The sequence below is a fragment of the Canis lupus genome, chromosome 26 (genome assembly GCF_011100685.1).
Source record: "Canis lupus familiaris isolate Mischka breed German Shepherd chromosome 26, alternate assembly UU_Cfam_GSD_1.0, whole genome shotgun sequence".
Taxonomy (NCBI): domain Eukaryota; kingdom Metazoa; phylum Chordata; class Mammalia; order Carnivora; family Canidae; genus Canis; species Canis lupus.
In genome coordinates this window covers 5,220,704-5,244,918 of record NC_049247.1, presented here as the reverse complement: position 1 = coordinate 5,244,918, position 24,215 = coordinate 5,220,704, and the positions used below count along the sequence as shown (strand labels likewise).

At 48.0% G+C, this 24,215-nt stretch overlaps 1 protein-coding gene, 1 long non-coding RNA gene and 3 other non-coding genes across 6 annotated transcripts; all 5 read right to left on the bottom strand.

Moving 5' to 3' along the window:
- Window positions 1-11,535: 11,535 nt before the first annotated feature.
- Window positions 11,536-14,873, bottom strand: UBC (ubiquitin C). The gene is made up of 2 exons (XM_038574749.1): window positions 14,715-14,873; window positions 11,536-13,892 (listed from the first exon to the last, which is right to left on the bottom strand). Exon 2 carries the CDS (start codon window positions 13,887-13,889, stop codon window positions 11,604-11,606), a length of 2,286 nt encoding a protein of 761 aa, XP_038430677.1. The 5' UTR covers window positions 13,890-13,892; window positions 14,715-14,873; the 3' UTR covers window positions 11,536-11,603.
- A 4,485-nt stretch (window positions 14,874-19,358) lies between these two features.
- Window positions 19,359-23,690, bottom strand: LOC106557839. 2 transcript variants are annotated; one of them, XR_005379090.1, is made up of 4 exons: window positions 23,605-23,690; window positions 22,451-22,841; window positions 20,657-22,333; window positions 19,359-19,750 (listed from the first exon to the last, which is right to left on the bottom strand). It is a non-coding gene; the product is annotated as an uncharacterized LOC106557839 (long non-coding RNA). The 2 variants fall into 2 exon arrangements; XR_005379089.1 differs by lacking the exon at window positions 23,605-23,690 and adding an exon at window positions 23,225-23,531.
- Window positions 19,918-19,989, bottom strand: TRNAA-UGC. Its single transcript has one exon. It is a non-coding gene; the product is annotated as a tRNA-Ala (tRNA).
- On the bottom strand, window positions 22,396-22,467 carry TRNAD-GUC. The gene has a single exon. It is a non-coding gene; the product is annotated as a tRNA-Asp (tRNA).
- Window positions 22,984-23,056, bottom strand: TRNAF-GAA. Its single transcript has one exon. It is a non-coding gene; the product is annotated as a tRNA-Phe (tRNA).
- Window positions 23,691-24,215: the final 525 nt, after the last annotated feature.

The window sequence follows — 24,215 nt, the reverse complement described above, 5'->3', positions numbered from 1 at the left end:
GCGGTTTGGCGCCTGCCTTTGGCCCAGGGCGTGATCCTGGAGACCCAGGATTGAATCCCACGTTGGGCTCCCTGCATGGAGCCTGCTTCTCCCTCTGCCTGTGTCTCCGCCTGTCTCTCTCTCTCTCTCTCTGTGACTATCATAAATAAATAAAAATTAAAAAATAAATAAATAAAAGGTACCCACATTTTGGGTTCCTGGCTGATTCAGCTGATAGAGTGTGAGACTCTTGATCTCTGGGTTATAGGTTTGAGCCCCACGTTGGGTGTTACAGATTACTTAAACACAAAAACTTTTAAAAAAATAAACAAAGTTTAAAAAAATTAAAGGGATCTCTGGGTGGCGCAGCGGTTTAGCTCCTGCCTTTGGCCCAGGGCGCGATCCTGGAGACCCGGGATCGAATCCCACATCGGGCTCCCGGTGCATGGAGCCTGCTTCTCCCTCCGCCTGTGTCTCTGCCTCCCTCTCTCTCTCTCTCTCTCTCTCTGTGTGTGACTATCATAAATAAATAAAAAATTTAAAAAAAAAGATTTAAAAAATAAAAAATAAAAATAAAAAAATTAAAAAATTAAAAATACTCACATCAGATACAATTCCCTACTTCAGAGCGAGATGGATGTCACTTTGTATACTACATTGTGTAAATACTAATATTTTTTTTATTTTTTAAATACTAATATTTTTAAATTCAAGTGTGTAATTTTAATTTTTTTTTTAATTTTTACTTATTTATGATAGTCACACACAGAGAGAGAGAGGCAGAGACACAGGCAGAGGGAGAAGCAGGCACCACGCAGAGAGCCCAACGTGGGACTCGATTCAGGGTCTCCAGGATCACGCCCTAGGCTGCAGGTGGCGCTAAACCGCTGCACCACCAGGGCTGCCCAAGTCTCTCACTTTAGTAGGCCTTTGAAAACCCCAGCAACTGGGCCTATAGACTTTCATTGACAATATGGCCCTGGAAAGAAAGAAAAATGAAATCTGATGACATACTACGTGAAATACAGAAAGTAAAAATCATTAGATATCAAACAAGATTTTTTAAAGATTTTTTTAATTATATATTTTTTAAATAAAGATTTTATTTATTTATTCATGAGAAACACAAAGAGAAAGGCAGAGACATAGGCAGAGGGAGAAGCAGACTCCCTGTGGGGACCCCAGTGAGGGACTCGATCCCACAACCCTGGGATCACAACCTGAGCCAAAGGCAGACACTCAACCACTGAGCCACCCAGGTACCCCCAAGCAATATTTTTTTAAACAGAAGCAATGACTGCTGGGAATTGGTAATGTCTCTGCAAAAGAAAATGCTAAAGGGGCACCTGGGTGGCTCAGTAGCGTTAAGAGTCTGCCTTCAGCTCAGGTCATGATCCTGGGGTCCTGGGATCCAACTCCATGTCAGGCTCCCTGCTCAGCGGGGAACCTGCTTGTCCCTCTCCCTCTGCCACTCCCCTTTCTTGTGCTCTCCCTCTCTCTCTTTCTCTCTCTGTCAAATAAAGAAATAAAATCTTAAAAAAAAGAAGAGGAAGAAAAAGAAAATGCTAAAGACCAAGACGATATGAAATTGATTGCACTGATTTTGAACAAGGCCAAATAACACTTGATCAGGGACTCAATGCAGGGATGGTATCTGCCTCCAAGATGATTCCAGTGGTCCCACCCCCCTGGTATTCACACCCTGTGTTGTCCCCTCCCAGAGTAAGCAGGGCTGGCCTTTGTAACCAACAGGATATTGTAGAAATGTAAGTATGTGACTTCTAATGCTAGATCATAAAAGACACTGCATCTTCCACTGTGTATTTGCTTACATGACTCACTCTGGGAGAAGCCAACTGCCGTGTTGGGAAGTCACTGAGGCAGCCTTATTGAAAGATACCAACGTCAGCATCATCGTACCAGCTGTGTGAGTGCACCATGCACCATCTCAGCAGCAGCAACTCCAGCCGTAGGCAAGCCTTCAGGTAAGACTGCAACATCATTACAGACCCAAACAAGGACTACTAGAGCTACACATCACTTGAATTCCTGACCCACAGAATCCTGCATGACTAAGCTGCTACATTTAGGGGTAATTTGTTTCACAGCATTAGATAACTAGTGTATCAGGTACAACTAATCAGTGTCAGCAGTGTGGCTGGTTGCCAGCAGCCAGTCCTAACTTGTCCTTCTTCCTTACAGAACCTCAATGTCCACTTGATTTAGGGATAGTTATCTCACCCCAGAGAAGGTCCCAGTGAGGCTTGGGCATTCATTGGTCACCCCATTCCCTGTGCTATCAAATGGCTTAAGAACAAGCATTTGCTTGATGTCTGGAAACACAAGAATGCTGTTATTTTAAAGCTTTCAATATTTTTGTGATTCTTCATTTGGGGCAAACTCTTGCTTTGAGAAAACACTTCTGTGAGTGTTTCAACCCAAAGGGAAAGCCAAACTTCTATTCTAGAATGAAGTTTGAAGATCAAGAACCTCAATTTCCTGCAAATTAATGTCGGCTTGTCTTGAAGATGCGTCTACATCTTCAATGTGAGTGGACGTTAGATGGTGTCATTGGAGTGCAAGGTAAGTCTTTTTTCCTTATCCCTGGCCCCAGTGAAGGTAAGGCTTGACTCTAGACTTGGAGGACAACCAAAAATACCCCTCTAGGGCCAAAGAAGAATGTCAGGTCAGGACCAAAGAGAGAGATGACCTCTCAGAGTGCCCCAGGGGAAGAAAATCACCTGGGAGCATTATTATCTGCAGCATACAACTGTGACTTGTCTACTCTGTGATTTCTTTTTACTACCTCTTCATCTGACTTAAAAAAGAAAGAGGGTGGGGGGAAGCAACCACCAGTGAGCTGTAATAAGGAAAGAAAGAACAGGTGGGTCCTGAGGCAGGCCAGAGAAAGTCATCAAAGCCCAGAGAAGCCACATAGAAGATGGCAGGAAGTCATGGGCAGAATGCCCCAGAGCAGTAGGCTGGCTGTGTGGCAGGTGACTATGAGCGCAGACTTGTGGAAAGTGTAAGCATCCCTTAGAAACTTAGGGAAGAGGGATCCCTGGGTGGCGCAGCGGTTTGGCGCCTGCCTTTGGCCCAGGGCGCGATCCTGGAGACCCGGGATCGAATCCCACATCGGGCTCCCGGCGCATGGAGCCTGCTTCTCCCTCTGCCTGTGTCTCTGCCTCTCTCTCTCTCTCTCTGTAACTATCATAAATAAATAAAAATTAAAAAAAAAAAAAAAAAAGAAACTTAGGGAAGAGGGGCACCAGGGTGACTCAGTGGTTGAGCATCTGCCTTCGGCTCAGGGTGTGATCCCAGAGTCCTGGAATCAAGTCCCATGTCAGGCTCCCTGCAGGCTTCTCCCTCTGTGTGTGTGTGTGTGTGTGTCTCATGAATAAATAAATAAAATCTTAAAAAAAAAAAAAAGAAACTTAGTAAAGAGCTTCCTAGAGGCAGTACAGACTATTGTCTCATATGGACCTGGAGGAAGCGCTGACCCTTCCGCACTGGCTCACAGAGACGCTGGGGTCCACCTCCCTGATCCCTCCTGCCCACATTAGAACTGGTCACTCCCCCACCATAGTCCATCCTGATGGGCTTCATCCTTCACTCCATAGAGCTTGGGTTTCCCAAACTTTTTAAGATTCTTTTGACAGCTTGTAAATATGTCCTATTTAGTATAACCATCTCTGAGAGATAAATGTGTCCTATCATTGTTCCCCATCAAAACCTATATTCTACCCATAAGAGGAAGAAAAGCAGTAAGAACAACTAAAAATTAATAAATAGATTCAGATGTTACAACAATAATAAAACGAATGAGCACCTAGCCCTATTCTAACCAATGAAGGCAAGTCTGCTGCAGGGGACTTCCAGGAAAGATGTTTTTTGTCTTCCTAACAAGAGTCACAGGAACAAGGTGTCAGTTTTTCTTCCTCCGAACATTGTTGGGTCTGTATACGTGATGTCTGGAACTGCTCAGCCCTCTTGCTGATGACCACACAGAACAGGCCAGAGTCCTAGCTCTGAGTGTCTTGTCATAAAGATAACGTATAGCTAAACTATGGAAAGAGCCCAAATGCCCATGACTGATGAGCCACCTGGGTGGCTCAGTCAGTTGAGCATCTGACTTTTGGTTTCAGCTCAGGTCATGATTTCAGGGAGATAGAACCCCACATTGAGCTCTGTACTGTCTGCTTGTCCTTCTCGCTCTGCTCCTTCCCCCGGTTACGCGCTCTTTCTCTCTTAAATAAATTTTAAAAATCCTTTTTTTTTTTTAAGGTTGTATTTATTTGACAGAGAGAGACGATGAGTGAACAAGCAGAGAGAGCTACAGGGGCAGAAACAGGATACCTGTTGATCCAGGAGCCTGATGCAGGACTCTATCCCAGGATCCTAGGATCATGACCTGAGCTGAAGATAGTTGCTCAAATGACTGAGCCACTGAGGCGTTCCAATAAATAAAACCTTAAAAAAGAAAAAAGGGGCAGCCCAGGTGGCTCAGCGGTTTGACGCCGCCTTCTGCCCAGGGCCTGATCCTGGAGACCCAGGGTCGAGTCCCACGTCGGGCTCCCAAGCATGGAGCCTGCTTCTCCCTCTGCCTGTGTCTCTGCCTCTCTTTCTGTGTGTGTGTCTCTCATGAATAAATAAATTAAAAAAATCTTTTTTTAAAAAAAAGAAAGAAGTCAATCAGAGGAAGACAAATACCATATGATTTCATTCATATGTGGAAATTAAGAAACAAAACAGATGAATAGGGATCCCTGGGTGGCGCAGCGGTTTGGCGCCTGCCTTTGGCCCAGGGCGCGATCCTGGAGACCCGGGATAGAATCCCACGTCGGGCTCCCGGTGCATGGAGCCTGCTTCTCCCTCTGCCTGTGTCTCTGCCTCTCTCTCTCTCTCTCTCTCTCTCTGTGACTATCATAAATAAATAAAATAAAAAAAAAAACAGATGAATATATGAGAAGGGGAAAAAGAGAGGGAGGCAAACCATAAGAGACTTAATGGTGGAGGGAGGTGGGTGGGGGATGGGCTGAAATAGGGGATGGTAGGTATTAAGAGGACACTTATTGGGATGAACATTTTGGGTGTTATATGTAACTGATCAATCACTGAATTCTAAGCAGACGCTTAACTACGGAGCCACCCAGGTGCCCCTACTAGAAGTTTTTTTTAAAACACTGATGCCTGCCCCCCACCCAAGACCAAGCATTTACCATCTGTTGAAAGCCACCCCCTCACCAGCCCCTTCCCTTCACTTGCTTATTGGACTCCAGCCATACTGATCTCTAGTTCCTCAAACACACGGAACCCTGCCACTGCCAGAGCTCCTGCACTTTGCACTGCCTCATCTTTTGCAAAGATGCCTCCAATCACCCTTCAGGTCCTACTTAAAGAGTACCTTTGGGGGGCACCTGAGTGACTCAGTGGTTGAGTGTCTGCCTTTGGCTCAGGTAGTGATCCTGGGGTCTGGAATTGAGTCCCACATCGGGCTCCCCACAGGGAGCCTGCTTCTCCTTCTGCCTGTGTCTCTGCCTCTCTCTGTGTGTCTCATGAATAAATAAATAAAATCTTTAAAAAAAAAAAAAAAAAAGAGTCCCCAGGGTGGCTCAGTTGGTTAAGCCTCTGCCTTCTGCTCAGGTCATGATCCCAGGGTCCTGAGATGGAGCCCCACATCAGGTTCCCTACTCAGCAGGGAGTTGCTTCTTCCTCTCCTTCTGCCTGTCTCCCCCAATTGTGCTCTCCCTCTCTAATAAATAAATAAAATCTTAAAAAAAGAAAGAGTCCCTTCCCAGAACGCCTCTCCTAACCACCTGATCATAAGTAGGATTCCCAAAGTTCTCCCATTCAATCTGATCATCTCTACTGCTATGTGCAGTTATTATCAAATATAGGAACAGAGATATATCTCATTTGGATAAAGAAAAAATTTTTAAATTTTTATGTATTTACTTATTTGACAGAGATAGAGAGCCAGACAGCACAAACAGGGGGAGCAGCAGAGAGAGAAGGAGAAGCAGGCTCCCCACTGCAGGGAGCCGGACATGGGACTCAATCCTAGGACCCTGAGATCATGACCTGAGCCGGAGGCAGACACTCAACCACTGAGCCACCCAGATGCCTCTGAATGAAGAATTTTAATACAAATTTAGAAAGAGCTAGGAAATTTCCGGGAATTCAGATAATGTCCAGTCAGGACAGTCAAGGAAGGCTTTAGTACAACCTTTGAATTAGGACTTGACGTTGCGTGGATTTGTTGTGGCGGTGGGGTGGTGGCATTTCAGAAAGAGGGAGCAGCTCGTGTGGAGGAAGGTGGAAAATGGAAGGGAACATATGGAGATAAGCAGACAAAAGCAGGGAAGACAGCATTTTAAGAGGTTAGACCTGGTAAGATACAGTAATTGAGGGTTGAATAATAGCTTTATTAGATGCTGTGGAGTAATTCCAACAGGAAGCAGCTCCAGGAATGGAAGGAAAAGGAGAAAGGAAACGGCGCTGCCCAGAGAAACAGGGACGGTAAAAAGCCTCTGCAGGAAGGGTAAAAGCATAAATTGCTTGGCCAACCACGACCGCTTGGGGGCGCTGAGGGCTCAGGACTAAATCGAAACCCGTCCTAGGGGCTCCCCCTTCCGGCAGAAATGGGCACTACACACTGACAAGGCTAATTCTCAAAAAAGCACTTACCAAGCTCTGAAAGGCACTGGCCAAACTCATACCAACATTAAAAAGAACAGTTTTACATAAATGCAAACTCCGTATTTTTCTAGTTTATCCAAGACTCATCTATGTCGGGACGCCTGGGTGCTCAGCGGTTGAGCGTCTACCTTCAGTCCAGGGCGGGATCCTGGAGACCGGGGATGGAGTCCCACATCAGGCTCCATGCAGGGAGCCTGCTTCTCCCTCTGCCTCTCTCCTGTGTCTCTCAGTAATAATTTTTTTTTAAAAAAGACTCATCTATGTCAGTGAATACTCTCACAGCATTAATGTATGTGCAAAACCAACTTCGGACTGCTTTAAGATGTTAACAGTCACTCCGTGAAACTGAACAAGTGTATTATCTGTTCTTTAAACTGACTCAGAGGGGCGCCCAGGTGACCCAGCGGTTAAGCGTCTTCCTTCGGCCCAGGGTGTGATCCTGGAGACCTGAGATCAAGTCCCACGTCGGGCTTCCTGCATGGAGCCTGCTTCTCTGTCTGCCTGTGTCTCTCTGCCTCTCTCCCAGTGTCTCTCATGAATAAATAAAATCTCAAAAAAAAAAATTTTAAAAACAAATCAACTCAGGACCCCTTCACAGCAGAAATGCTACTTATTCAACACTTTATCACTATGGTTCCTGTATTTGTTGGAAGGGCTGTAAATGTTCCCCCAAGGGATTGTGATAGCTTGGCGTGGTGGTTTTATTCTTGAAAAAATGATATGAGGTGTTTTTCCTTTATACAAGACAAAAATATATTAGAACTCTTGTCAAAAATAAGAAATGTATAGTGAAAAAACAAGCTACAGGACAGGCTGCAAACAGTATGCTACCTTTTGTAAAAGGGGATATTAATAATTAGTGATTGCTTGCATATATAGAAACTCTGAAAGTACATGGGGGTGCAAAGGATGGGGCTGAAGAACTGGGTGGATGGAGGACATTATATACGATTTTAAATTTTTTATGTATCCAAAACACATTAAAGTATTACCTACTCAAAAATGAAAAATAGAAACGTATCACAGGACAATAATTATAAAAAAGTTCTAGGGGCACCTGGGTCTGCCTTTGGCTCAGCGTGTGATCCTGGGGTCCTGGAATCGAGTCCGCATTGGGCTCCCCACAGGGAGCCTGCTTCTCCCTCTGCCTATGTCTCTGCCTCTGTGTCTCATGAATAAAATCTTTTAAAAAATTATAAGGTGGACTATTTTCAATTATCTGAGAATCTTATTACGTACCATCTCATATTTATGCCATACTTTCAAAAAACCAGTACACAAAAGAGAGGTGTATAAGGATATACTTTGCAACAGCACTGTAACACCAAAACCTGGGAACAAATGTGCACAGGTTAAATCACAGGGTATCCATACAATGGAATAGCAAGACTATTAAAAAGAATGAAGTAGGGACTCCTGGGTGGCTCAGTGGTTGAGCATCTGCCTTCAGCTCAGGACGTGGTCTCAGAGTCCCAAGATTGAGTCCCACATCAGGCTTCCCTCGATGAGCCTGCTTCTCCCTCTAGGTCTCTATTTCACTCTGTATCTCATGAATAAGTCTTTTTTAAATTTTTTTTTCTTTATTTATGATAGTCACAGAGAGAGAGAGAGAGAGGCAGAGACACAGGCAGAGGGAGAAGCAGGCTCCATGCACCGGGAGCCCGACGTGGGACTCGATCCCGGGTTTCCAGGATCGCGCCCTGGGCCAAAGGCAGGCGCCAAACCACTGCGCCACCCAGGGATCCCGAATAAGTCTTTTTTAAAAAAATGAAGTAGCACTAGATGTAATGACATGAAAAGATGTAATTACTCAGCTTTAAAAAAAAAAAGCGGAGAAACACTACATTGAGAATGGTCCTGTTACGTGTACATACATATGTATGTAAATAAATGTATTATATAATATAAAGTCCAAAAAATTAACAAACTTTAAAAGTAGTTATCACCTGGGGGGGGGTGGAGTAAAACATCCAGAAATTAAGGACTTAAGTGGACTCTTCGACTTTTTGATACACATACAGTTTATATGTTGTAATTACAATAAGTAGCAAATGTATTCCAAACTCGTTTCTTCCTGGGAGTAAGCTTACATGAACTCTACATCACTGATTATAATGTGCTTAGAATGGTTTTTCAAACCTCTCTAGTATTGGGGCACCTGGCTGGCTCAATCCATTAAGCCTCTGCCTTCAGCTCAGGTCATGATCCCAGGATCCTGCTCAGCATGGAGCCTGCCTCTCTCCCCCTCTCTACTACTCCCTCCTGCACATGTACTCCCTTTCTCCTAAATACTTTAAAGTTTCTAGTATTTGTTATTAGCAATTCCTTTCATTAAACCTGACAGGCAGCACTTTACTTCAAAGCAGCTTCCTTGGTAAGTTTCCAAATGAGCATCCCCACCCAGGCTAAGAGTTTTATTAGACCGGTGCACTGATGCTCTTGTACTGATGCCAAGATCCCTCTCGCCCTGTCCAAAGTACTCGGGATCTCCATCCTAAAGGACAGTTGGTTAACAGTACGACCTAGCTTCATAGTCCCAAGAACTATTAGCCACTCAACCTCCCGTACTTGGAAAAATTAGAAAGTTTGAGCTCTCCTACACCCATGGGGTTCAAACTCACAAACCTTAGACCATGAGTCACACGCTCCACTGCCTGAGCTAGCCCGCCGCCCCTGAAGACTTCTAAAAAGCACTCCTTATCACTGATTTAGGAACCATTTGCTGCCTGTCCTGCAGTGATCATTTTCAAGATGCTACTGACGCTTTTCCTGGATGCTAGAACTAGTTTGGAGTATCAAACTTATACAAAAACTCCTAACATGGTGACAAAGCGCTACTGGAGTTCCTGGAGGTTGTTTCCTGACCTCTTTGTCAACTTACATGGGTGAGTCAATGAAAATAAAAGTGCACTGTACACTTTGTACACTTATATTAACAAAGGGAAAAACTGCAACAATTTGCCTAGCACTTAGAGCTCTAAAATGGCATTTTCTAGTCTGATCCCTAAGGCTAGGGATGTAGACTTATACTGTTGGTAGACAACACGAAAACTTCCTGTATACCTGAGATTGCACAAGGGAGGTGGAAGGCCGTGGTGCTTTGGGGGAACAGTTCCGTCTGAAGTCCCTTAATGATTGATTTCTGGGGCACCTATCACCCAGTACCAATTCCTTACATTAAACCAACTCCCCGGGCAGCCCAGGTGGCTCAGGGTTTAGCACCGCCTTCAGCCCAGGGCCTGATCCCTGGGCAGCCGGGATCGAGTCCCACGTCGGGCTCCCGGCATGGAGCCCGCTTCTCCCTCTGCCTGTCTCTGCCGGTCTCATGAATAAATAAAAATCTTAAAAAAAATAAATAAACAAGCTCCCCTTGACTTCCACCTTTGCTTGTAGTTATGACAAAGATAATTCCTCACCAGCAACATCTCATGGGATAGAAGCTAGCATAGTATAAACTTTCCCAAGTGAAGACGGTTTGCCTTTTTCATAATTGTTATATACAAATCCTTTATCTGTAGTCCTAGAAAATTGATCATCTCAAAATCTCCATTTCAATGTTTCATAATCTACATAGCCACAAATTATTCTAAACTTTTGAGCATGCCAGACACAATTACTCACCATTCTTTTAAGAGATTTTATTTTAATTTTTATTTATTTATGATAGTCACAGAGAGAGAGAGAGGGAGGCAGAGACATAGGCAGAGGGAGAAGCAGGCTCCATGCACCGGGAGCCCGACGTGGGATTCGATCCCGGGTCTCCAGGATCGCGCCCTGGGCCAAAGGCAGGCGCCAAACCGCTGGGCCACCCAGGGATCCCTCACCATTCTTTTTAAATTATCTGGTTATATAAATAAGTATCTGGTAAAGCGACTTTCTACGCACCTCAATATGAACTTAAATAGACTACTGTATTTTTTTTATTTAAAAAAAATTAATTTATTTACCTAGGATAGTCACACACACACACACATAGGCAGAGGGAGAAGCAGGCTCCACCCACCGGAGCCCGATGTGGGATTCGATCCCGGTCTCCAGGATCGCACCCTGGGCCAAAGGCAGGCACCAAACCGCTGTGCCACCCAGGGACCCCTACTGTATTTTTTAAAGTTTTATTTATTCATTTCTGAGAAACAGAGAGGCAGAGACACAGAGGGAGAAGCAGGCTCCATGCAGGGAGCCCGACGTGGGACTTGATCCTGGGTCTCCAGGATCACGCCCTGGGCTGAAGGCGGCGCTAAACCCGAGGGGCCCAGGCTGCCCTACTCTAGTGTATTAAAGTGGGTTCTTAGGCACCCAAGAATCATTTTTACAAATTCTTGGGCAAGCACGAACTTACTTTTATAAATAAAATGTATTTTATATTTATATTTTATAAATAAAATATCAAAAAAATTAAGTCAGTTCTTCCATAGGTTTCACCACCCCCACCCTCTTTTTAGCATCTTTTAAAAAAAGATTTTATTTACTTATTCACGAGAGAGGCAGAGACACAGGCAGAGGGAGAAGCAGGCTCCATGCAGGGAACCCAACATGGAACTCAATCCCAGGACTCCAGGATCATGCCCTGGGCTGAAGGTAGGCACTCAATCACTGAGCCACCCAGGCTTCCCTAGTATTTCCTTCCTGAGGGTAGCTCAGAAATATTCCCATTGTTATCGCACAAACCAATAAAAAATTCAGTATTTAAAAATACAACTATATACAGAGAATCCTATCTGCCCTTCCCAATTTTTTTTAACTAACATTCCTTAACCCTCCCAGGTTGCCAGAATCATTTGATAGACTGAAAATCTTGACCTGTCACATCCCATCCAAACTAAAAAGAACCCTTTCCCCACAAACACTCACACTATATTTGGGAATGCAACAACTTTATTGAAAGAAAAGTGCAATGAATTTTGTCAACAGCTTAAAGGGGGAAATTAGACACCTCCCCTCAAGCGCAGGACCAAGTGCAGAGTGGACTCCTTCTGGATGTTGTAGTCGGACAGGGTGCGCCCATCTTCCAGCTGTTTGCCAGCAAAGATCAACCTCTGCTGGTCAGGGGGGATGCCCTCTTTTTCTTGGATCTTCCCTTTGACATTCTCGATGGTGTCACTGGGCTCCACCTCCAAGGTGATGGTCTTACCCGTCAAGGTCTTCACGAAGATCTGCATGCCCCCCCTGAGGCGAAGGACCAGGTGCAGAGTGGACTCCTTCTGGATGTTGTAGTCGGACAGGGTGCGCCCATCTTCCAGCTGTTTGCCGGCAAAGATCAACCTCTGCTGGTCAGGGGGGATGCCCTCCTTGTCCTGGATCTTCGCCTTGACGTTCTCGATGGTGTCACTGGGCTCCACCTCCAGGGTGATGGTCTTACCCGTCAAGGTCTTCACGAAGATCTGCATGCCCCCCCTGAGGCGAAGGACCAGGTGCAGAGTGGACTCCTTCTGGATGTTGTAGTCGGACAGGGTGCGCCCATCTTCCAGCTGTTTGCCAGCAAAGATCAACCTCTGCTGGTCAGGGGGGATGCCCTCCTTGTCCTGGATCTTCGCCTTGACGTTCTCGATGGTGTCACTGGGCTCCACCTCCAGGGTGATGGTCTTACCCGTCAAGGTCTTCACGAAGATCTGCATGCCCCCCCTGAGGCGAAGGACCAGGTGCAGAGTGGACTCCTTCTGGATGTTGTAGTCGGACAGGGTGCGCCCATCTTCCAGCTGTTTGCCGGCAAAGATCAACCTCTGCTGGTCAGGGGGGATGCCCTCCTTGTCCTGGATCTTCGCCTTGACGTTCTCGATGGTGTCACTGGGCTCCACCTCCAGGGTGATGGTCTTACCCGTCAAAGTCTTCACGAAGATCTGCATGCCCCCCCTGAGGCGAAGGACCAGGTGCAGAGTGGACTCCTTCTGGATGTTGTAGTCGGACAGGGTGCGCCCATCTTCCAGCTGTTTGCCGGCAAAGATCAACCTCTGCTGGTCAGGGGGGATGCCCTCCTTGTCCTGGATCTTCGCCTTGACGTTCTCGATGGTGTCACTGGGCTCCACCTCCAGGGTGATGGTCTTACCCGTCAAGGTCTTCACGAAGATCTGCATGCCCCCCCTGAGGCGAAGGACCAGGTGCAGAGTGGACTCCTTCTGGATGTTGTAGTCGGACAGGGTGCGCCCATCTTCCAGCTGTTTGCCAGCAAAGATCAACCTCTGCTGGTCAGGGGGGATGCCCTCCTTGTCCTGGATCTTCGCCTTGACGTTCTCGATGGTGTCACTGGGCTCCACCTCCAGGGTGATGGTCTTACCCGTCAAGGTCTTCACGAAGATCTGCATGCCCCCCCTGAGGCGAAGGACCAGGTGCAGAGTGGACTCCTTCTGGATGTTGTAGTCGGACAGGGTGCGCCCATCTTCCAGCTGTTTGCCGGCAAAGATCAACCTCTGCTGGTCAGGGGGGATGCCCTCCTTGTCCTGGATCTTCGCCTTGACGTTCTCGATGGTGTCACTGGGCTCCACCTCCAGGGTGATGGTCTTACCCGTCAAAGTCTTCACGAAGATCTGCATGCCCCCCCTGAGGCGAAGGACCAGGTGCAGAGTGGACTCCTTCTGGATGTTGTAGTCGGACAGGGTGCGCCCATCTTCCAGCTGTTTGCCGGCAAAGATCAACCTCTGCTGGTCAGGGGGGATGCCCTCCTTGTCCTGGATCTTCGCCTTGACGTTCTCGATGGTGTCACTGGGCTCCACCTCCAGGGTGATGGTCTTACCCGTCAAGGTCTTCACGAAGATCTGCATGCCCCCCCTGAGGCGAAGGACCAGGTGCAGAGTGGACTCCTTCTGGATGTTGTAGTCGGACAGGGTGCGCCCATCTTCCAGCTGTTTGCCGGCAAAGATCAACCTCTGCTGGTCAGGGGGGATGCCCTCCTTGTCCTGGATCTTCGCCTTGACGTTCTCGATGGTGTCACTGGGCTCCACCTCCAGGGTGATGGTCTTACCCGTCAAGGTCTTCACGAAGATCTGCATGCCCCCCCTGAGGCGAAGGACCAGGTGCAGAGTGGACTCCTTCTGGATGTTGTAGTCGGACAGGGTGCGCCCATCTTCCAGCTGTTTGCCAGCAAAGATCAACCTCTGCTGGTCAGGGGGGATGCCCTCCTTGTCCTGGATCTTCGCCTTGACGTTCTCGATGGTGTCACTGGGCTCCACCTCCAGGGTGATGGTCTTACCCGTCAAAGTCTTCACGAAGATCTGCATTGTCTGTCACAAAAAAACCCAAAAAAACAAAAAAAACAATCCGGAGTGTAACAGACCACTCACATGTGAATAGAACGCTAACAGTTACTGGTCATTTTACACTAACCCAAGAACTAAAATAAACCTCGCCAAAAAACCTAAGGCGAAGAAACAGGACAGGTTTTGGAAACTCAAATAAGCTCCAAAACCAAGTTCCAGGCCCCAGGAGGAGAGAAAGCATGGATACCGGTCAAGTGAAGGCGCCGGCTTCCGTATCTTCCCCTCCCCCCTCAGTGATGTCTGGACCGGACAATCCGCAGGATCTCCCCTCCCCCGCCCCGCCTAACCCTTGTGCCCCGCGACTGACCCAAGCCGGCTCCACACACAGGAACACGCGGCCCCACCCCGGATTGTTAGCTGACAAAGCGATGACATCACATGACCGACGCGACGAGCGGGCCCCCTCCCCCCAAACGGGCGCAGGACTGCTCCGGCACTTCGGGCCCACTCGCCGCGACCGGACACGGAGCGTGGCGCCAGCGGGGCCGCGGAGCACACAGGGGCTTCCCGCCCCCACTCACTGCGCAGAGGGCCCCGTCAGGGCCCCACTGGCTCGGCGCGTCTCGCCCGCTCACAGCCATCCCGTCTCCCGGGCTCCTCACGGCCCCTCGCACCTCGGCTTCTCCCCGCACAGGAGCCGTAGCGGACGCCATTTTGCTGCGCCCCCCCCCCCAAGAGTAACCGCGCTCCGGCGCCGCGGGCAACTCCCCGGGCAGCCGGCTGCCCGGCCCCCCGCCCCTGCAGGGCCCCAAGACCCCCAGGCCCGCGCAGCGGCCCGCTCCTCACCAAGCGGCTGTGACAGAAGCGCACGGAGACGAACAACCGACCTCCCGGCCTCCACGGAACTGCCTGCGCCACGCCCGGCGCCTCCTTATATAACAATCGGCCGCGCCGCTCCGGCGGATCCCTGCGCAGAAACGCCGAGAAGGGACTACTTTTCACCGTCTTCCTGGCCTCCAGGGAGAAAACCACTGCCCCAGAATCTTCTAGGAGCCCCCGGAAACGTCGACCTGTCAAGGCTGGGCTGTAGGGCTGAATCTGGCGAGGAGAGGGCCGCGGTCCCGAGCGCCCGCGCGGAGGGATCAGCGCGCCCGTTGAGTGCTGCGTCCGCGGACGTGGCCGGCGCCGGATGCGAGGGGGGAGGGGGGAGGGGGCGAGCGCGGAGAACAGGGCCCGCGGGAGACGGGAAAACCCGGCGCGGAATCGCCGGGCGTCCGGGGCGAGCTGCCCCTGCCGCGGGACCCAGACACCCCTTCCCCTCGGCCGCAGCGGTCCCCGCGGCTCTCGAGACCCGCCCTGGGCGGAGAGGGGTTGGGCGTCGTGGTCCCTCGCCCCTCCGCGACCGCAGGGGTCCTCGCGCCGGGGCCTGCGGCCCGCCCATCCCCCCGCGCGGGCGCGGACAGGACGGATGACTCGACAGATCGCGGCGCGGGGCGGGAGGTGGGCCCGGGCTGGGCTGGGGCAGCGGGGGAGCAGGGGGTGCGGGACGGCCGAAGGCTAGAAGGGGGCGCAGAAACCCCGCACGCTTTGCCCGCACCTATTCGAGAGGCGTCTGGAAGTCCACCGAACTTTCTAGAATGTCCTTTGGCCTTCCTGTACCACCTACGCCGCCTTGTACTAGATACACACACGGAGGCATCTGGTGGACACTCAGTGGAGCTCAGACGTACAACTTCCTTAGGCCTGGGGTCTCAGAAACACAAGTCCAATCCCAGGCCTGTACATTCGTGGGCGGGGGGGGGGGGGACACAATTTAATATCCCAAATACAAAATTTGGGGCACCTGGGTGACTCAGTGGTTGAGTGCCTTTGGCTCGGGGCGTGACCCCGGGGTCCTGGGATCCAGTCCTGTGTTGAGGTCCCCGCAGGGAGCCTGCTTCTCCCTCTGCCTGTGTCTCTGTTTCTGATGTCTCATGAATAAAGATCTTTTTTTTTTTTTAATAAAGATCTTTAATAAATAATTTAATTACATTGAATTCTATGGCAAAATTCCATTTGAATAAAAGGAGAAAGACTGAAAAATAAAATACCTGAATATGGTGAAAACTTAAAAAGTTTCTGGAAGTTTACAGAGAAAAGTCCTTCACATGCTCAATCCCCCAGCCACTGTCTCTTCTGGAGCTATTCTCTGTTTCAGTGTGGAGGGGGGAAAGATCTTTTCATTTCACCCTCAAAGCTTTCAAGAAAAAAACAAATAGGAAAAGTTGCCTAAACAATGTTCTGCGGTTAAAAAAAGACTCATTCCTGTTTTAAATTATGAATATTGTATTATTTAAATTCTCAAAATGTGAATCAAAACTGCTATGTGTTTTCTTTGGTAACCCATGTAGGTACGTATTTATGAGAAAGGTCTGAGGAAGGTTTAAAATAGACTTTAATCTGTGTAATCTTTAACATTTTCTGAAGAAAATGAATTTATTATTGAGAAATTAAAATGAATAAGAAAAACAAAATATCATTTTTCAGGTTAGCAGGAAACCCCAGGAACTTCCAATCCAGATTTTTGTGAAGGTTATTTCCGGAAAGAGGTTTTAAAGGAACAAAATGTGGAAGCTCTTTATAGGGTTATTTCTCCCCACATTTCAGGCAGACGTTTCAGAGACCCAAAAGGCCAAGGTTCTTTCCAAGGTGACGGAGGCTTAGCTTCACACCACACCCTGCTCCCTCTGGGTTGTGACTTTTGCTGCCAGTCTCATGATTCATGTTGTTTAAAGGCTGAGTCACGAGCTTTGAGACATAGCTTTTTCCAGAATCCAAAAGGTACAGAGGAAAACAGGCCTGGTTTCAGAGGTGGGGGAAGGAGAGGAGGGAGGAGGAAGAAGAGAGGCTCAGAGGGTGGGAAGTGGGTCCAGGGTCATCTCCAAGGAAAGAACATTTTTATGACCTGAGAACATTGATGTCTATCCTCTCTGGCAGAAAAAAAAGAAAAGGTGCCCCGAAACACCCTTGCATTCCTTAAGCACAACAGTGGAGTGTATTAAGGCAAAGAGAAGTAAGCATTTGTCCAAGGACACTGAGGTGACACGAAGGGAAAGATAAAACGAGACAAGCAGCCAGTGTTTCTCTAGAGCCGTCATTCTCATCAAGGAATGACTTGGCCCCTCTGTGTACATGTGGCCATATCCAGAGAGCATTTTTGGTGGCGTGGTGGTAGTTGGGGGGAGGAGGTGCTGCTGGCATCTGGAAACAGAGTTAAGGCTGCTGCAGCACATCCCCTAAGACACAGTCACCCAGTCCCAAACATCAGTAATGCCAAGGAGGTAGAGAAACCCTGCCCTACAAAGGAATTGCATTGTCCTCGTGACAACTGCTTTACTATTTACTGAGAAGGCCTCCCAAAACCTAAATGTCCCACTTGGACCTAGGAATTGGCTATCAAGTCACGTCCTTGAAACCTAAAATCCCCTGACCTAGAATGCAATGTGCGACAATGTGCGAGATGCAGGGTGAGTCACTAGATCCATTTTCAACTCCTTCCACCCACAGATCCGTCCTTTGCAAGCGGCCCAGAAGAGATTGCTTCAGAGCTGGCACCAATGGAAGAGTGACAGAGGCCCAGCAACACGGCAGGATTGGTGGGGAAGCATGAGCACGTGATGGGCTGAGCTCACAAAGGGCCTGGGTGTTGGGCTGCTGTGGGGGGTAGGAGGTTGGGGGGAGGACTGCTGCCTGTTTGTTTGCCTGCCTCGCTTCCGTCCCGAAGGATTTGGTTCCCCTGAAGGTCACAACCATGTATGGGCCTCAACTCCGCATCATGAGAAAGTCCAAGAGCACAAGGATCAGCAAACATTTCCCCCCAAGCAAAAGGGTGAAATCAAGAGCTGATTGGGAAACATTTGCCTTGCTTTGTCATTGGTTATATAACCATCAAAGCTAATCAAACGTGTCTGCAGTTTAAGGGGGGGAAAAAAAGCCCAAGGGAGTCCTCTTTTTCCTGTTTATGTGTGTGCATTTGCATTGTGTGGCAGAGCACAGACTGCTCCAGTTTAAAAATAACCAATTTAATCCCCCAGGAGTCAGAAAATCAGACTTTACTTCCAGTCTCCAAACTTGCCTCTACTCTACTTGAGGAAGATTGAAAAGTTAACCCACAGGGAATTTGCTTTGTTTTTAATTCGTTTTTAAGTTGTGGCAAAATACACACATAAAATTAACCATCTCAACCATTTTTTTTCATCTCAACCATTTTTAAGCATACAGTTCCATTGTGTTAGGTATACCATAGGGGAGGAAAAATAATTTTCCCTTTACCCTCTGAGTTCTTAGCTGAGACCTCAAAAATGAAAGATTAACAAGAGAGAAAATCCCCTAGAAGTTTATTAACATGCATGTTTCATGTATACCTTGGAGATACCCTGGGAAAAATGAATAACGCAGAGGTGGTTTTAGAATTTAGGCTTAAATAATCATCTTAATAGGGGAAGAGGAGGGGAATATAGGCCTCTCAGGGGTTTTTAGGAATAGAATAGATGGTAGTATAGTTTGTGACAGTTGAGTGTCTTACTTCTAGTCTGTCCTGTCACGGGAGCCAGTTTTCTTCCCTGGTTGGTGAAGCTCTGGGGAGGGGATCTGCATTTAGGACCTAAGAGGGGTTCACAAACAGCCTCTCCCCCAATCTGCTACTTTTCAAGTGCTTTCAGCTCAAAATAATATCAAAGTGGCATATTTGGGGCTGGCATATTCTGTACTCTTCAACATGCATACTCTTGTGCAACCATCACCACCATCCATCTCCAGAATTCTTTCATCTTGCACACCTGAACCCCTGACCCCAGGGGTTTAAAAGCTCCCTGGGGCACCTGGATGGCTCAGCCGTTGGACTTACAACTGGATTTCAGCTCAGGGCCTGATCTCAGGGTAGTGGGAGCAAGCCCCACAGCAGGCTCTACAATCAGCATGGAGTCTGCTTGTGATCCTCTCTCTTTTGTAAATAAAAAATTTCTTTTTAAGGGATGCCTGGGTGGCTCAGCGGCTGGGCATCTGCCTTTGGCTTGGGTTGTGATCCTGGGGTCCTGGGATTGAGTCTCCCTCTGCCTGTGTCTCTGAGTTTCTTTTTCTGTGTTTCACATCAATAAACATTTTTTTAAAGATTTAAAAAGATTAGTTTTGTGTTAGGCCTGATAACTTTAGAAATTACCTCAGCACCTTGTTCCCTTAAACCCTGTTGACATTTGGAGAGAAATAACCTTCCCAGCAGCTCATTACCAACTGGCACTGTTACCTAAAGGCCACTCCACCCCGCCGGTGAGTCATCTTACAGATTTCAGTTTCATCTCAAAAGTAAACGCTTTGTAGACAGTCACATCCCTCCGGATCTAAGATGAAATGTATTCATGATTTAAAATATGAGGTCAAGTCACATACATGAGAGACGGGATTTGATGGGTGAAGAATTCATTATTACTGCAGACAATGCATAGGATCCTTGCCTTCAATAAAATACATCTTTGATCTTTAATGATAAAATACAAATCATGCATAACTATAAACATGAACAATATGTGCATCAAAACCATTCCTTCGGTTGTTGATTCGTTCATTTGTTTGTGACCTGTTGCTGATGAAGCAGGAAGCCAAACCCTGCCTGCCGGGGATGCTGGTTTCCTTTTGGGTCACTCCCAAACTGGTTGATTATTGACAGCACAGTCAGACCTTCCACTCGCCCTCTGATGGCAAGGAATCAATTACTAGTCTTTTTATTGCAGTTGCAGTGCCAGGAAATGGACCATGAGCTCCCCAGTTGAGCCTTCTCACTACTGCTGTGGTTTCAGTCATCAGGTGATGTTTGCCTTTACACTGTTCTGCTAACAGCTCCCTTTAGCCTTTTCAAACAAAAGTACATCTGGAGTGTTAGGGATTTCAAAAAGGGAGGGTCATGCTTATTGCAAAAAATCCCCCCTCCAAGTAGTGACTGGAGTACTAACCACATATACAGCGCTTAAATGACGAAGAACATGAACAGAAAATGAAAATCAGAAGAAAAACACGATGGAGATGCCGGGGATCGAACCCGGGGCCTCATACATGCAAAGCATGCGCTCTACCACTGAGCTACATCCCCCTCCCTTTTTGCCTTGCTTCCTAAAATTCTCTGCTACACTTTATTCTTAAGATTTTTTTCTTGTTTTTCTAAATTAAAATTTTGTATAATTAAATGTGTGTTGGAGTTTACCATAAGCAAACCAAAATAAATCTTCCCAAGTAGCCCCGTTCTATCTAGCCTTGCAGCTGAAATTCTTGCTGAGATCAGAACTAAGGAACAAAGGGAAATTGACCTATATTTAAAGGTTTCTCATCACAGAAGAGAAGGAAAATGAGTTTCTTTCCAATAAATAAAGATGTTGTCCTGATTGCACCTCCATCTGGAAATGTCTGGTTCCCGGTCCTTTAAAACCATTCCAGGGGGAAATAGGTGAGGGGGCTGAGGAGTGCACCTGTCATGATGAGCACCAGGTGACATATGGAAGTGTTGAATCACTATATTGTACACCTGACACTAATATGTAACACTGTATGTTAACTATACTGGAATATAAAACTTAATAAAAAAATGGTTCCAACTTTCAGTAACTTTGAGGTTTGCAGATCTTCCTCCCTCCCAAAGAACTCTTCTGAATGTAAAAATAAGCAAAATAAAAGGAAATAGATCCAGTCCCATCATCATGGCTTTGAGCAAGGAATCACTTTGCAGAGTCCTGTGTAAAGAACCATTTTCAACTGTCACTTACCACAACTGTGCAGAGTGCTTATGAAGCGCCCCAAGGGGAAAGGATGTGTCCTGTCTTCCAAGTCCTCAGGGAGCCACTCAGGGGTGAAAGAACTGCTGAAGGCACAAAGAGGGCAGAAACTGGGACTTCACCTCTTTCCACCAGTGCTGGAGATTTCCTGGCAGCAGTCACCTACTCTGATGGGGAGAACACACCCTAAATTGTCCTTCAACCTTGATCCCCAGTCAGCTCCCTTATAGCCCCCGGATGCCTGAAACCCTCCACAGGTGAAGGCCTAACTGAGCTGTAGCCCCAAACACCAGACCCACAGCTGTGATTTCATATCCTTATCTCTCTGGGCCTCATCCATAAAATGAAGATGTGAGTTGCACCTATTCCCCCTAGGGTGGGGTGGGTGCAGCCACTGAACAGCTGTGCACGGATCGTTTAGAACAGCACCCAGTACAAGGTCTGGCCAGAGCGTGGTTTCTCAGGATGGTGAATGCCACTGTTCTTATGAGAACTCTAGCGGGGAGAGACCTTGGCCCAGCACAGAGTGATGGCATCATGGATGGCATTTTGGACGCAGTTTGGGAATGAGCTGAGGGATTGTGTTTGGCTCAGAATATTTCCCTGTTTTCTCCCTTGCCAGATTACTCTGCTCAAAACAAACCCAATTATGTTTCTTCCCTGCATAAACCCTAAAGTCCAATCCAAACTTCTTAGTCTAAAAAAAAAAAAAAAAAAAACCTTCTTAGTCTAGCCTTTAAGGCCTTCTGATCCATTTCTCTGACCTCATCCCTTCTTTCTCTCCCCCTCCTGTGGGCACACCTGCCTCCTTGCTGTTCTGCAGGCATGCTCCCTCCTTTGCACCTCACGGCCTTTGCACTTGCCCTTCCCTCTGGCTGCAGGGGTGCTCCACAGATAGTCTCTTGAGTGGCTCCTTCTCATTGTCCAGATCTTAAGTAGGACTTTCCTGGCCACCTCACTGATGGGGCCCACCCATGGGTTTTGTTTTGTTTTCATAATATTTATTACTCTGGAAGCCTGTTTGGTTTTGTTTGTTTAGCATTTCTTTATGGTCTGTGTCATAAAGCTCAATAGGGCAGGGACAGGGACCATTTGGGTTCCTGCTACAGCCTCATGCCTAGAATAGTACCTGGCACCTAATAGGAACTGAGTAAATATTTTCAGAATGAATGTGGAAAAAAAAAAAAAAGACAAAAATGAAAGAGTAGGAGCCTGGGAGGGCTGATAGCTACTCAGGAAGGAGTCTGCCAGGGAGTTAAGATGAGAAGACCTCTCTGTGTAGCATCCTCCTACCTCCCTTCTAAAATCCATAAACTTTTTTTAAGGGCCAGCCTGGGCTGGAGCAAGATATGAGAGGATGGAATTATTTGCAGCAGCAGGAGCATTTCCTGGCCTTGCGAGTTGGCAGTCTTGTTGGGGTGGGGGTGGAGGGGACACCAGCGGGCCGGCTCAGCACCCACAGCAGCGCGGTGGGCTTGCAGGAGATGGGAAATATGGCTGCAGTGCGAGGACTTGGGTCTTCTGTCCTGTAACCAGGTGACGCTAGGGAGCTGGATGGACGGTGACTGCAGCCAGGCCCTCGCGATGCACGACCGCGGGACAGAAGCCCGCCAGCCGGTGGGGTTGGTTCTCCCAGAGTAAGGAGTTTCTGCAAAAGTGGAAGATAAACTGGGGTGGGGGGGTGGGAAACGTGATCAGAAGGAGAAGTAGAAACAAAAGAGTCCGGCAGCCTCCCCGTCGGGGAATCGAACCCCGGTCTCCCGCGTGACAGGCGGGGATACTCACCACTATACTAACGAGGACTGGCGCTGGCGGCACCTCTTCAGGTGCCCTTTTTAAGGCACATTCAAGTTCCGCTGCGTCTCAACACACAACACAAGGCTGAATATTTTATTCTTTTCCCTTCAAAACCGAAGAACAGAAGTCCCAGTCGATTTAACTCCCCCGTGGAGAGGCTGTTCCCCGCGCCGGCCTTGATTAGTAACGAGGGATCCGGGAGCAGAAATGAATAAGCAGGAAGCCCAAGTTACCGAGCAGACATCGACACGTGCCGCGCAGATGAACCACCGGCCTCGGGAGTAGGCGACGAGGAGCCGGGGTGGAGCCCAGCCTGGCTGAATCCCCGATTGTCGGGAAGATTCCTTCCGCTCCGGCTGCCGCGACCCCGCCCGGAGCTCTTAAAGGCAAACCGAAACCCGCTTACTGTTTGGGAAGAATTGATTTCGTCTATTCATGTAGGTCTTATTTTTTTATTTAAGAAGAAAAAGTTTTCAACTCCTCCCTTTCCCTTTCATGCAGGGGGGAAAAAGGAGGGGGGCTGCCGAAACCCGGGATCGAACCAGGGACCTTTAGATCTTCAGTCTAACGCTCTCCCAACTGAGCTATTTCGGCCGCCGCTGGGGTGCGCCGCGCCGCGCTCCTCCTGGTGGCTCCGCCCGCCCGGTGCCAGCCGGGGCTCCCGCGCCGACCCTTCCTCTCCTTCAAGGTCACCGCTTCCCGACCACCCTCCGCAGTCACGCCCCCCCACCCCCCGAACACACCCAGCCCCTTACTGCTTACTCTGAGCTTCGGTGTGTTTGTCCCTGTCCGTTCTCTATGCCCCCAGCTAAAATGACAGGGCCCCCGAGGGGCAATTCCGTGTCCTTCAAGGTCCAGAACAGTGCCTGGCACCTTGTAGGTGCTTAATAAATGTCCGTTGAATTGATGAACAGATGAATGGATGAACCAAGACCACCTGGCTCAGAACTCCACTTTCTCAACCTCCCTTTTTTGTGATAGGAACAAAGTAACCCCTTCCGTGCAACTCCCCAAGCAGCCTAAGTAAGGGTGTGACAGGGATGCCGACCAGCCAAGCTGGGTGGAGGTCACACTGGCGGGATTGTGACTTTCCTTGGGTTAGTGAGTGACTCAGATCCAGAATCCAGGCGTGGCCACCATACCTGTGGCACCTGCTGAGCTTCAAGGCATCTCTTCAAGAGATCAACATGTTGGCCTCTAGGTTTGGGGTTGTCTGCTTGCCTTCCTTTTGGGAAAAGGAAGGGCAGTGGTGTCTGGGAGAGGATGTGGAGTGGGAGGTCCTTTATGATGTGAAGCCATTTAATGAGTGTCTGCTAAGCACCTAGTGACCCTCTGGCCCGGTCACAATTACGCTAACCAGATATTAGATATAGTAACAATGCTATGAAACAAAATAAACCAAGGTTGTTTGCATGTAGGCTTTCCTTTTGCATTGTTTCTTCAAAGGCAAAATTTCATGCATTGGCTTATCAGATCAGATGGAATACACAACTTTCCATGCACTTTTCTGAATGGGTTGAAGCCTTTTACACTCCCATCCATCTGTTCCATTCCCCTCCTCCCCAAACAAGTCTTGATCTTTTTTTTCTTTAAGTAATCTTTTAAAAAATTGAGGTGAAATTCACATAACATAAAATTAACCGTTTCAAAGTAAACAATTTGGTGGCATTCAGTATATTCACAATACTGTGCAGCCACTACCTCCGTAGTTCTTCAAAAACCATTCTTTAGAAACCACTTAAGTGTATCATTT